Source organism: Camelus ferus, chromosome 1 (genome assembly GCF_009834535.1).
Source record: "Camelus ferus isolate YT-003-E chromosome 1, BCGSAC_Cfer_1.0, whole genome shotgun sequence".
Classification (NCBI taxonomy): Eukaryota; Metazoa; Chordata; class Mammalia; order Artiodactyla; family Camelidae; genus Camelus; species Camelus ferus.
The window spans coordinates 80,919,050-80,933,627 of record NC_045696.1 but is presented as its reverse complement, the minus strand read 5'-3'; the positions used below and the strand labels follow the sequence as shown (position 1 = coordinate 80,933,627).

Here is a 14,578-nt window from a genome sequence, read left to right as displayed (position 1 = left end):
CCACATTTTTGTATTAAAAAAATTAACTAACTGGATTCCTTTCTGCAGATGAAAGAACAATATGAGTTTCATCTGTTGTGTCCAATGCTCTTTCTCTCCATTTCAACATATATACTGTAAATGGTATAAAGATTTTGTATCCAGAACCAGTCTGGTGACCCATCCAGAGAAATGTCAACTTGTTTGTTGCAAACTTTCGAAGACACTACAGAAAGCTTGAAGGTTATAGCTAATATTGATATAGTTCGAAAGGTTGTAGCTAATACTGATACAATTCAAACTAGTGTACTTTCCTAAGTGCTTTGCACAGATTAGTTTATTTAACTATTGCCAAAACCCTATGAGACAGATACTATTACGATCCTTGTTTTAAAGATGAAGGAAATGCATACAGTGAGGTGAAATAATTTTCCCAAGGTAACACGGCTCATATGCAGTGAAAGTGGAGCTGGAACACAGTCCGATCCTGCAGTCTGCCCCTTGCTGTATTACATTGCTCCTTTCAATTAATTAAGCTGTGGTTTCTAAGTTCGTGTTATGAACAATAAACTGTGCTAAAAACCATGCTAAAACCAACATTAAAAAGAATAAACCTAAGGAAGAAATTTATTAAGTTTTATTAAATCTCTCAAGCAAGAGTGTGTAACAGTCATTTGGCTATTGTCACATGATAGCTGAGAAAGCGAAAGGTTTGAAAATATGACAATAAACCCCTTAAAAATGAAGTAGGTTCCCAGACAGCCAGGGCCCTATCTCCCTGCTCTCCTCTGGATCCTCTGGGAAACCAGGCATTGGGCTGGGTGATTGCTTTTACCCTCTAAGCACGATACATTCATGACTTGACAACAACAATATCTAGAACCAGATGAATAAGGTTTAGAGCCAGTCGGTAATGTGAAGGGAAACAACACTGTGGTCAGAACTGTACAGAAAAGGAGAAACGGACTGGCGCCGTTTCTTTCCTTTGTTTCACTTTCTGGCCATTGCAGTTTCCTGTCTTCAAAAGGATGCACTGCCTGGCTGTGCCCCCTGTTTTCACCCCTGGAGTTATTTCAGCAGTTCTGAAAAACATCTACTGTCAGCTAGTAGGGAGCCAGGCTTTGTGAGGTCTAGAACTTTTTAAACTGTGAGGGAGTCCTCTTTAAGAAGAAGAAGACTATTCTATAAATACAAAATTGGTGTATGCCAGAATTGCTATAACAGTCTCTTTACTTGTCTTTGTGTTTTCATTCTTTCTAGTCTAATAAGTTCTTCACACGTTTGAACTTTAGGTCTCAAAGTCTGTTTGGAGAAATGGAAATAGACGTGTGACAAAATGAGAGATCCTAAGTCAATTAAGTCTGGGAGATGCTCATAGAATATTCACTCAGTGATTTCATGATATACATCAGCACAACAAAGGCACTAAGAAGTCCTGTATTTGAAAAATCTGCAAAAACTTATCTGTAATGGAAACCTTTTTTGTGAAATAGCTATCAGCATTTCACAAGCAAAACCCAACTTGCGAAACTTTGATCTAAGTTAATTTTCATAAAACATTCATGTATCATGCTTCCTCCCAGATGAAAACAAAAAGTTCTCTAATGTCTGCAGAATCAGGTCGAAATGAACCTGGCCAGCACCTCAGGGCATCACCAATCTGGCCTTACGCTGTCTGAACCTCATGTACTGCCTCTTTGAGAGCAAATGGTTTGCTGCAGTGGTCCTACCATCTTCTGAGCAGCGAGCTTATTCCTTAGAGGGGGTGCCCAGCTCCATCCCTCTCATCTGCCAACCTCTCATGGAGAGCTGGGCTGCATTCTCAGACCAGCATTTGGTCCTAGACCACACTCTGCCTTGTTAACTGAATTCTTTAACTTCACAGCTTTCTCTCCCTCAGCTAACTCCTTTTCCAGAGGCAGAGAACTCCTTTTGTCTGACTCCACCATATCTAAGTGTGCACTGATGACTTGACTGTGCAAACACATGGCACTTAATAGACATGTTGACTGAATAAATGAATTAATGAGTCAATGAGTCTTGATAAGCTTCCTTTCAAATCAACTGGCTTTGTAGAGTCCATGCTGCCTGGGCATGCCAGGGATGAACGTCTGAGCATATCAGAAGAGACCACTGATCTAGCTCCATTTCTACCGCAACATCCAGTGAAACAGAGAAGGTGAACCAAGGGAGGTGTTTGTAGAGTGGACACGCAAAGCATCTCCCTGCCTCGCCAGGGTGGCAGGATTATAGTAGGTAAAACAGGGCTCTACGAAAAGGCTTTAGAAGATGTATGTATATGCAACACTGGGATAAAACATCCTTTGCTGATCATAAAAATACACAATTCGCAGCAATACCTTTTCAACAGATGCTTAATCAGCATCTACTAACTTTGATAAGTTGATCACCAAGTCCATTTTAATGCCATCTCAAATATTAAATTAGATTCTCTTATTTTTTTTATATCAAGGCTCCTATTTCATCTTACAGCATAGGTAATTCTTCCCTCCAAGTAGAATAAAATTAAACAGGTTCATAAAATATCCATTAACTTACATATGAATGCATATCTATCTGTGCCTCTAAGTTTAAATTAGTTGTCTCCCTTAGCCTGAGATGATGAAGTATTTGCTGTAGGTTTTTTTCTCAAGTGATTTATCTTTTTGATTGTTCTATTATTTGATGTATGGTTTGAAATGTCTACTTATTTCTCATATACACACACGTCTACTTACAGATAGTACAAAGTAATTGATTTAGGCATTTCACGTATATAATTATATTCACTAGAATCCATGTCTAAATTACATAAATCCACAACAGGGATGTCACAACCGACTGCTGCATCTTTACTTAAATGATGCTTTTGATGCTGATAGTCATGGCTTTGAACAAAAGGCAATGCCAAAGGTGGCCCATCTAAGCTCTGTCCCTGAGTGATCTCAAGATATCTGGGCTGGAGTTAGTAGAGGGAGCGGACTGAGTGACAATGGACTCCACCTCTGCTGATAACCAGCCAGATCACTCTGGACAAGTTTCACAGTCCCACTGGGTCTTCATTTTCTTTTTTGTAATTTGCATTGGACTGAATGTGGTAAAATTTTGTGACTCTATTAAGCAAATTCCTTGTTCTATTAAAAGAGCCTCTGAAAGGCATTTGGTTAATCAGGGACTAAAATTAGATTGAACTATAACTAGCTTCCTGGATGTTAAGTTTCAGCCACATTCCTGGTACTTAACTGGTTATCAGTCCCAGGTTTACTGTGTATCACGTTGCTAGGGTCACTTCAGAAGGAATTACAGGACAAGCCTCTCCTTGACTGGTGTTTTCTAAAGATATGCATTTAGTATATTTACACAATAATTTTAAAAGGAGGATAAATTGCATATATTTAAAATAGAAAATGTAATACTATACCTCTCCCCATCCAAAAAAAAAAAGAGAGAATACAATACTGAATTTTGAAAGGTCTTTTCAGGTTTGCTTTGGAGTTGTCCTTACTGAAAAACCTGAAGCCAATATGCATTTGTTCCAATGAGAGTGGCTGCGCCCAGCAACACTTCATAAAAAGGAGAAGCCAAACTTACCTGCACGTTAGCATGCACAGACCCAGGCACTTGATATTTCAATTCATGGGCTGTTGTTTGAGATTTTGGAAGCAGAAAAGGATAAGAAAGGGACCGATATTTTGATTTCATAATCTAAAATAAAAACAGGTTAAAAAAAAAGATTCAAATGAAAAAATAGTTCCAGTCTTCCCTACTTTGTGATTAGTAAGAGAAATTCAGGTTCAATTGAAAAAGAAAAATGTCAACAGTGGGTGTTTCCAGGTGAAGAGGCAATAGATTATTTATTTTTGTTTTCTTTCTGTTTCCCAGAGGCAGAAAATTCCTTTTTTCCTTCTTTTATCCTTTGGAGTAAGCATTATTGCTTTGTATTTTTAAAGAAAGCATAAATATAACCTAGAGATACAGAAGTATACAATTGCAAAAATGGGATTATTTTATAAACTGAATTTTTACTATGCTGGAGATATCGTGCAAAAGCAAGATAGCACTATGTATCATTTTAAAATAACTTCATAGTAAAATGGCACGGAATAATCATAATTTGTTTAACAAATTGAGCATTTCAGTTGTTTCTAATTTTATTCGAATTATTAGAAACAATATCAAAATTAATTACTTATTAAATAACTTCTTTAGCTTTAAATACCTGAAATAGATTTTGAGTCAAATGTTACATACTTCGAAAAAAGAAACCCTTTTTTGTGTTGTACCGATTTATCCTCCCAGGAGCAGGATATAAGAGCATCAGAGATCCGAAACGCAACCGCAGGTATTTGCAGTGTTTTTATCTTTGTCAGTCCAGTAGGTTAAAAACACTATCCCTTTACTTATTCATTCATTCCCCTCTAAATTCTTGTTAAAAATATCTCCACTCTTTCTAAGAGCTCCCACTGTTTATAATGTTATGTAAATGAAAAATAAGGTGACCCTTTAAGTTGTTAATGCAACTAAATCTTTTTCCAAATTACCTCCAAATTATAAGGAGAAAATGCCTTATCACCATTAAAGAAAAATAAAATGGAACCTTAATAACACCTGGACAATAGGTACCTGACTATGAATGTTAGGTCAAACTCTTACAGATAATGAAGGCAGACTAAAGAAGACATGACCTGGAGAAAAGACAAATGGCTTCATCCCATCCTGCTTACTTTGCTCAGAACCACTTCTCAGAAGCCTGTACCAATATGAACTGAGGGCAGGGCCAGGACTGGAAGGACTTGAAGCTCCAGCCTTCTCACCTGAACAAGGCTCCCAGCCTCCACATTAGCCCAGTAGCCCTGCAAGTGCCTACCAGGCCAGGCCAGACGCTCAGCCAACGCTGAGCGTCCCAGACGTTAAACCACAGGCCATGAGAGTAGCATCCACCCCTCTGCCTTCTGAATTGTCTGTGGTGTGAACATTCAGGAACTTTTTTCTTCTTTTTCCCAGAGGCCCAGGCACTCTGACAACCAGGCACTCAAGAAGGGAAGAGGGGATATTCTCGTGTCCTCTTCTTGGCCTGTCTCTCTTCACATAGACTGAATCACAATAAAACCACCCATGTACCTTCGTGAAATTCCAGCGCTGGATGAAGTGACGCGCCACGTCGCGAGCCGCCTTCCCGTGGACTGCAGAGGCGATGTCGTGCCATGGCATCCGGGGGGTGGAGTACCTGTCAATGAAATCTGCCCGGGTACACCAGGCAAGGAGTGTCACCAACTTCTGTGCCAGGGACCCGAGCCATCTGACCCCAGCTCTGACCCCAACTATGATACCTAAAAGAAAACCTGGTAATGTCCACTATGTGTGTATTTCTTGGCTCGGGTAGAACGATACCTTTATAGCCAAGAGAAACATAGATCTCACACTGAGGAACACAGTCCCCCATGTACCTCTCCCAAATATGTTTCCATTTCACTTAGTATTAGATAATCAGCTGGCAAGGCAGAGGTGAGTTGATATAAATTATCTAAGGCTGTACTTGATGCTACATTTTTCTTTTTTATCCTGTTGAAATAACAGCAAGCTACACATGCAGTGCAATTTCTACTTCCTTTTAGATAGGTGAGTGCAGTAATAATCTGAAATGTGTTGTTTTAATGCTGGAAGATGCAGATGATAAGCAGAAAAGATGATCAAAGGAAGGGTACCATCTCTTGGAGAATTACAGATTATTACCCTGAAACATGTCTATATGAAAGCTGGAGATTTCAAACAAGTAAGCTCTATTTCATTTTCTTTCCTTACTACACATAGAAGGAAAAGCCCTTAAGTATATGACTGAATCGCAGGCTCCAGTGTTTGACCAAATATTCAGAATAAAATAAAGCAAAACAAAAGATACTAGATCATGCACATGCACACTTGTTCACATGCTGACCAGTAAAAGACAAAATGTAAGCAGCCGCCCACTACCCTGGTACTCACCAGCAAAAGGCTTATCCAGCTGAACCCAGTCTTTGAAGACAAAATTACAGTAGTCCTTTCCATGCCAGAATCTGGTTTCCCCGTGGAGCTCTCCCACTCCGGTCTGTAAACTCCGGATGGAGCCCGTGTCTGTAAATGCAGCAAGACCTACTCAGAGACTGAGGCGGGCCCTGGAGAGGGAAGCTCAACTCTCACTTATTAAACAGTAAGCCTCCTAACTAGGGCTCCGTGTGTCCATTCCATCTGAGGCTGTGGGCTGGTAAAGTTCTAAAACCCTCACAAGTTTATTATGACTTGGTGGTTGGGGCTACAACCAGGTTCATCACCGGACAATGAAATTAAACATTCTTATTCTCACCACCCACTAGATTTCTGGAAAAATGGATCGCAGGGCTAACTGTGAATAAAGAACCTGCTAGGAGAGACTGTGAGAGAGCAGTAAGGCCAGCCAGGCAGAGGAGAATGAAATGCAGAGGCCATGAAGAAGTCATGTCCTTCTCTTTCTCCGGACAACATGGGGCTCACCTAAAGTAGAACTCTTTGTCTTTTGCATCTCAAAAGGTAAGAACCTCAAATCTGCAGACAGCCCATGTTCCAGCCCTGGAATTGACCAGTTAAGTGACACTAAGCTTCATTTTTTGGAGACAGAAATCCTTTATATGCGAAAGGAAGAATTTGGCCCAAGTGACATCTAAGATCTTTTGGGTTCTAACATTCTGTATTTTTAAAGTCATAAATAACAATCCCAAAAAATATCACAACAACAGACAAAAGCTTAAGATCACAGGTGCAGAAGCAGCGATCTACTTCAGTGCTTCACAAAGAGCTTTGGCGGGAATATTTAACCTAAGGGGAAATCTGTAGACTTAAATCGTTTGTGTGTTTAAGATGACCACAAAGCAGGAAAACCAGAAGAACCACAAATCACAAAATGCAGCGCTTGGCACAACATAACAGATAGACATTGGATGCAAAAGTGTTTGTTGAATGAATAAATGGTACCACATGCAGGAACCAGTGAGAGTACTGGCCTGTCCCCACCCTACCCCCTACCCTGGCCACCACACTGCCCCAGATCTCTCTTTCCAAAATGCAGACTCCTTGCTTAAAAGCCTTCTAGGATGACCTACTGCCTATAGGGGTCAAATCCTAAGGGATTAGTGTACATAGGCAGCTTTTCTCAAACTGCTGCCAATCTCTCCTTCTGGTCGTTGTTCTCCGCACACAACCCAGGCCCCATGCACACCACATTTCTCACTGATTTTGACAGGCCTGGTCCATCATGTCTCTTTGCAGCTAGCACATTATTCCTTCTGCCTGGAATGTTCTTCTCTTCCTCTCGGTCTCATCTTATCAACCTTCAAGAGCCACATCAGCTGTCACCTGCCCTGGGGACACCTCCCAGGTCCTGGCAGAGAGAGGCAGCCCCTGGCACTGCTGCAGAACCATTAATAGCTGCACACCCCAGGGCCTCGGACTCTGTGACCCAACTGTGTAACTGTGTTCCCTCCCTGCCCTCCACTGACTCATCTACAAACTCGGGGCTGAGAAGTGTCTCCCCTCAGGGCCTGGTGCAGCTCCTGGCACTCAGCAGACTGTCCTTTAAGTATTTGCAGAGCAAACGTTTTTAAACTATCACCACACACACTATCTCAGAGTGAATAATTAACCTCCAAAGGTTACTGAAATTTTCTGTAAAAGAAAAATGCCTTAGGCTGCTAACGATTAACAAAACTTAGTAATGTTAAAGACAGAATTCTATTGATTTCTCACAGTGATTTGTTTTCCTGCTCTCTAAGCCTGAAAGGCCAAAGTACTGGTAGGTCTGTTTGCTCACCTATAGGCTCTTTATAATAAGCATGGCACTTTGTTTAAAAAAAGGAAAAGAAAAACCTTTTTAAAATAATAGTATCAAGGCAAGCAGTGTCGATTTGAAATTCTCCCTCTTGCAACATGATTTTGAGAGAAAAAAATCCTGAAGATGGCTGAGTGATTTTGAATTAAAATATATACTACAGAAATCTACCATGGTTACTAGTCACATTTCAAATGAGCTGATTTTAGTGCAGTTTTTCTACTTAAAAACCCACAGTGATCTTGCATGCACACTCTGAACTGACTTCTGTACGGCACCAGTAAGGTTCACTAGGAGCCCCATTCAGCATGGTCATTTGCATTCAAGTGAAACTGACATTGCAGAGAAGCAATCCAGCTCAAATCTTCAGGAAAGGAAGTCGCTAATTCAAGCAAGCATTCAGTTTCAAATTTCTAACAAAGAGTCACTCTATGCTTAATTTACATTTCAAGTCCTATAAGACAATGTAAGTTTAAGTCATTACATGACTTACATGTAGAGCTGTGCTTATTAAGCTTCCTTTATTATTCATAGTAGAACCTTACTTTTTTTCCTACACAAATTCACATGGCACTCCAATGTAAAACAGCACAAGTGGGGTTTTTCTGGTTGAAGTGCTACCAGTGGAGGTGAGAGGGTCCAGGGCCCTCAGCATTATCCGCAGAGCCCCCTGAGGTCCAAGGAATAGGCTTTGCAAATCATTGCTCCAGAAGGACTCAACTATCCTCGGACTTTCCTTTTTAAGTAAATTCAGTTTTCATATTAAAAAAATTAAACTAGTAACTTAACGTAGTTAATGGAAAGAGTCCTCTCGGCTCCCACATCCCATATCCACTGTATCAGCAAATGCTGCCAGCCCCACCCAATAAATGTATTCAGTACTTGTCTGGTCACTACTTGCCACCAGGGTCTGCTCTGAAGAAAATGTAAGTCAGACCTTGTCTGTTCTCTGCTCAAGACCTTTTGATGACTTCCTTTTTCACTCAAAGTATAAACCACAATTCTGTATCTACCCCACCCTCCCCAGCCGTGCTCCTCTCATTCTCCCCCAGCCCCCCACCTAGGCCACACTCCTGGAACACACCAACCTCCTCCCCCCAAGCCTTTACACTTGCTACTCCTCCTGGCGGAATTCTCTCCCCACCCCAGATATGCCCTTAACTCATTCTTCTCTTCCTTTTGATCTCTGTGGAAAACTCCCCTCATTGGAAAAGCATTCTCTGACCCCATCCTATACAAAACAGTAGCTCCTCCCCCTACCCTTCCCCCACTCCCCCGTACTATTGTTCTCCATGATAATTCTCACTACCTGTTACACTGTGTTTGATGATCTATTTGTATATACAGTTTCCATCCTTACTCTCCAACTAGTTAACTGAACTTTGTGTTGTTCACTCCATCCCTGGTACCTAGAACAGAGATTAGCATATTACAGGAGCTCAGTAAGTACCTATTTAACTAACAAACAAATCATACACATTTATTTCTGTACTTGCACTTACTGTTTTTAATGATTGTGCAATTCCATCAAGGGGATGAACTGCTCATTGTGTTCCTCACCATCTCCTACAATTGGATATTTAGATTGTTTACTTTTCTTTCTCTTTCTCTCTCTATCAATAGAAAACACATCCAGTGCAGGGATGAGGGTTTCCATCAACACCTGCAAACCACCCACATTGCTGTCCTCAAATCACCACTGGGGGAATCACCCCTCTTGGCCTGCCCCTGGCCTGAATCGCTTAATGTATTCTGTACCTAACTTGCATCTTCTTTCCCACTTGTTCCCAGTCCTGTTTTCAGCAAGACTAACACTCTGCCCCCTCAGCTTCATGTTCTGGCAACCTCATTCCTCCAACTCATCTTTAACTTCAGTCCTAATGCAGCAAAGCCGCACACCAGAATTACAAAGCAATACCTGGCCCTGTTTGCAACCCTTTAATGTCTGCCCCTGCATTTGCCTGTGGCCTGGCCTCTCTGGACTTCCCAGTTCCCTGTCTCAGGGCTATGAAGCTCTGTGGAGCACAGGAATTTACTGTGAGCTATCCCTGAATCCACACAGGCATCAGGTACCAGCTGTAAGGCTAAATAGATAAAATGTCTCTCCATATACCTTCTTCTCCCTATTTTAATGTGTATCAATGTTTTTGTGATTTACATATGTGGTTGTATTTAACAGTTACACTGGATCTTTAGTTCACTATATTTAGTTAATCAATTTAAAACTTGCAGTGTCCCCAGACTGAGGAATGCTGGGAACCACTGCTTAAGGTAGAGCATAATATATCAGGGTTGTTAGCTCCTGACAGCCACAACTCACTCCCATCCAGCCGTGCTAGCTGGGCTCTCTCTCAGTCATCTCATAAACAGTACGTAGAACCGTGGGCTTGAGAATTTCGTCAAAAGGTCCTGAGGTAGTCATCTGCATTTCTGCTAAATCACAAGTCTGAATCATGATCTCTGGGAAGCTGACAAACTGGAACTTCGCTGGGCAAGTCCCTTATCATCTCTAACCCTGAGTTTCTCCATCTGCAAAGAGGAGATAACCCTATTACTACCAACACCACAAGTGCCTAGGGCAGGGAGGGGCAGCATCTGCACACAATTAACACTAGCTTACAATTTTACTACGGCTGCTATTTATCATGATAATTACTTGTCCCTTTATCTGATCTGAATTCCTCTTCATTCTCGCCACCATATTTTGGCCCTGATTAATTTATTGAGAACCTAGGTCTTACAGAAGCTTATCCGATGACCATTTCTAATATGTACGTGGCGTGAAAACTGTGCGAACAGAAAGCCAATCCAGAAACACACGCGCTCTGCTCATGCAGCACAAGCGGAAGCCTCGGGCGGTTCTGGCGCTGCGCACATCACTTACCCGTGTTAGGTCCAGTGAGCCCCTGCTCAGACTCACTGGAAGAGCGAAAGAGTCTCAAGTGAGGTTTTAAACCATGGATTAAATTCTGACGGCTCCTACAGTGATTACAATAACCTGGAGAAAGTTGAGAGTTCTTTTTTTACAAAGGAATACATAAATATGCCATGCTTCCTAAACTGGGAAGCAGGTTCCATCATTTTAAAAACTAGACAAGGCTATAAAATCAGTCACAGATTCTGTGCAGCAGAGAACTGCAGAGCTTTAAGACACATTTGAAAAGTACAGTGAATTTACAAAATGTAGAAAATCTGATGTTTGAGGATAAAAGCTGGATGTACTTCTGGACAGGAAGAGAAATGAAATTTCTTTTGTGAAAAGCTTACAATGTGCCCCTAATACTTTTCTTTTTCCTTCACACCTTGGCCTTGTTTTAGAAATGCTTAGGTAGCCTGCTACCACTGGAAGCCTGAATCGTGGTTGTTATCACTACTTAGGCGAAAAAGACAAGAAATCTGTTCTAAAAGGAGTCAAACAAAGCCCTGACATGGCACGAGACCGAAGAGGATGATATAGTGACCTTTCAGTACTGCTCATTGTTCAGTGTCCACTGTACAGGACAGATTCTGAAAACAGGCACACAGGGTCTGGCCCTGGAGGAACAGAGCGTAGCAGAGATCAGTTCCAGCAGAGACTTACTGGAGGCGCTGTCAATGCTGCTGATGCTGTCCACGTTGTGCAGGTGGTGCCTGTGCAGCTGCCGGTACAGGCTGAACTTGGAGAATTTTCCCGGCTTTCCTATTCCTTTCAGTTTTGAGTCCCTATCATCAACATTCTTCAGGACGGGCGGACTTTTATTAGATTCGTTTTTATCTTTGTGGCTTAAGGATTCCATAGACTCTGTTGTTTCAGCCTGAGAAAATTATTAAAAAAAAGAAAAGAAAGAAAAGAAAAGAAACTGCATAAGATACTGTGCAATGTGGTCCTTTAATTCCAGCTGAGCTGATATATAAAGCTTACACATGATGAAGGGTCCCCAACAGACACCCAAGAACGTGTGAGGTCAGCCACAGGGCAGTGGGTGATTCTTATGAGCTGTTTAAATACTCCAAAGGAATACCAGGCAGTCCATTACAGTTCTTCTTCCCCTGGGCCACATTCCTGAAATTTCATGCCAATTAACCTTTTTTGTCTCCAATACAATTCCATGAGTTCTATTCCCTGTTGAGTTACTGAGCTTATTCCTCTGATAAACATGAAGTAAGCGATACTTTTTCTGTCAATTATTTTCCTTGTTACCTTTTCACTAAGTCTCTATTTTCCCAGAATAGTCACCAACACATTCAGCAGTAAAATAAGATGGAGCCCATCAAAATTTTTAATGAGTGTATTGACATTCTGGCAACCATCTGAGTTGAAATAATAAGCATATGAATATAGGCACGTAGCTATTTCGGCAGCTCTTGATTTGACAGGTACTTTGAGAAGTTATTAACCTCCTGCTTTCAACAGAATTCCCTAAATGAGTTCAGACTGAACTGTCTTATGTTTGTATGTCTGTAAGAAGGAAGACTCCAAAAACTGTGGCAGCTACTTGTAATAAGTTTGCTTATTTAACTTCAAGTCCAATTTTGCCATGTATTTTTGTTTATGAACTTTTTTCCCCCAAGGAGGAAATACATCTTTAATTTCAATAGAAAACAAAAGAGCTGACCATGAGATAGCAAATGCTCTGCTGAATCTGTTTTTAATTCTTACCGGAGATGAAACTAAGACAAACAGATGTACAGGTACAGACTCACTCAGTGGTATTTGAAACCAGTCTATGTTGGACTCAATGTTCTCTGCCCTTCCAGGGATATGCCAGCTCTCAGTCAACCCATCAATCAATCAATCACGCTAGTAATACATCTTTATACAAACTGTGCAGGGCCTTAAGGTGAAATTTACTAACCGTGAGGGAGCCTGGAGACGGTCCCATGATGACGCGCTTCACGCTGCCGACGTCCGTGAGTCTGTGTTCATTGTCATCCCACCTTCCGTAGGCCAGATCGATTCCACCCAAAAAGGCCACTGACTGGTCGATGATGACAAGTTTCTCGTGATGAGCCCACAGATAGACGCTGGACGACACATGATCTGGGTGCCTCATCACCTTGAGAGGGAAAAAAACCGCATGTGGAATATGCTTTCTAAAATGTCTTTCATATCATAATAAAATAGGTCTGTTTACTCCCCTGAATAGCATTTTCTACAGTTCGAAAACTCAAATGTGCTTTCTAAACATTAAAGAAAATCTCCAAACTTTTAATTTTATCCCTAGTATTTAGCAGAGGAGGAACCCTCATTACTTTTAAAGACTCTTCTGCCCATCCAGGACCTTCCCACATCTGGGGACAGCTGCCATTTAACTTGAAGTCTGGCCACATATTTTAATAAAAGTCAGCTCAGTGGAATAGCAGATTCTCTTTCCCCCCAAAAGGATTACGTTATATGTGGTATTATTTTTAAAACACTATAACTTTTCAACAAACATCTATCCGTGACAAAAATTTTAATAAATATATTGATATTTTGGCAGTCATTGAGTTGAAGTAGTAACCATTTGGATATAGGGATACAGACGTTTTCACAGCTCTTGATTTATTTAAAGGTACTTTGAGAAGTTATTAACCTCCTGCTTTCAAATAGAATTCTCTCTAAATGACTCCAGACTGGCCTAGTCTATTTTTGTATGTCTTTAAAGTAGAAGCATTCCAAAAACTTTCGAGGCTACTTCATTTTTTAATAACATGTTTTTTAAAATAGTGGTAAAATACACAGAACATAAAATTTACCATAGTAATCATTTTTAAGTATACAACTCAGTGGTATTAAGTACGTTCATATTGTGCAACCATCACCACTATCCATCTCCAGAACTTTTCATTTTGTGAAAGTGAAATTCTGTACCCACTCAACTCCCCATTCCCTCCTCCCCCCAAACCCTGGCAAACACCATCTATTTTCTGTGTCCATGAATTTGACTACTCTAGGTATCTCATATAAATGGAATCATACAATATTTGTCTTTTTATGACTTATTTCACTTAGAATAATGTCTTCAAGGTTCATTTAGGTTTTATCATATGTCAGAATTTCCTTCCTTTTTAAGACTGAATCATATTCCACTGTATGTATACACCAATCCATTACTGAGAGTGTGACAGTAGAGTGTCCAACTATTACTATAGAACTGTTTTATTTCACCCTTCAATTCTGTCAGTGTTTCCTTTATATATTTGGATGGTCATTATTACATATATAATTGTTTGTAACTGCTATATTTTCTTTCTTGCTGCATTACACTTTTTATTAACATTTAATCTTTGTCTATTATAAACTTTTTTCATTTAAAGTCTCTTTTGTCCAATATTTGTATAGCCATTCCTGTTCTCTTTCTGTTACTATCTATGTGGAATATCTTTTTTTAACCAAGAGAAATATGTAATTGTCATATATTTTAAGCCTGCTGGAGATTTACTAATTCATTGTCTTGATGTACCTCAGTTATTGAGCAATATTTACTGATAGGCTTCAGATGTTCGGTAAAGTATCAAATAGCTTTTTTCAAATTGTTTATCATTTTAATTTACTATATTAGTACTTTATACAAAGTGCTATTAAGAAAAGCACTTTAAATCCTAGAAGAGCTCTCTTTGTTGCTATCAATGTTCAAGTGATGTCCTGGGGAGATCACATCTAAGAGGTTCCAAGATAATCTTAACAAGGAGTATGGAAACTTGACAGGGCTCTTGAATATTAAAACAGCTGTAGGAAGAATGTTCTTGGCTGAATTATCAGGGTAAAAGAAGCAGAAATGAGAACTCTGCTGACTCCAT

General features: G+C 40.3%; 1 protein-coding gene across 9 annotated transcripts in view; it reads right to left on the bottom strand.

Moving 5' to 3' along the window:
• Positions 1–14,578, bottom strand: part of PLD1 (phospholipase D1) — a 173,219-nt gene that overhangs the window by 50,058 nt on the left and 108,583 nt on the right. For 8 of the 9 annotated variants that reach the window (XM_032484383.1, XM_032484397.1, XM_032484396.1 and 5 more), the window contains 6 exons: positions 12,652–12,852; positions 11,397–11,610; positions 10,701–10,814; positions 5,962–6,090; positions 5,101–5,219; positions 3,571–3,684 (listed from right to left, as the gene is read on the bottom strand). In XM_032484383.1, the coding sequence (XP_032340274.1) occupies positions 3,571–3,684; positions 5,101–5,219; positions 5,962–6,090; positions 10,701–10,814; positions 11,397–11,610; positions 12,652–12,852 (891 nt within the window). The remainder of the gene's footprint in view (positions 1–3,570; positions 3,685–5,100; positions 5,220–5,961; positions 6,091–10,700; positions 10,815–11,396; positions 11,611–12,651; positions 12,853–14,578) is intronic. The other variant, XM_032484378.1, reaches the window with a different exon arrangement.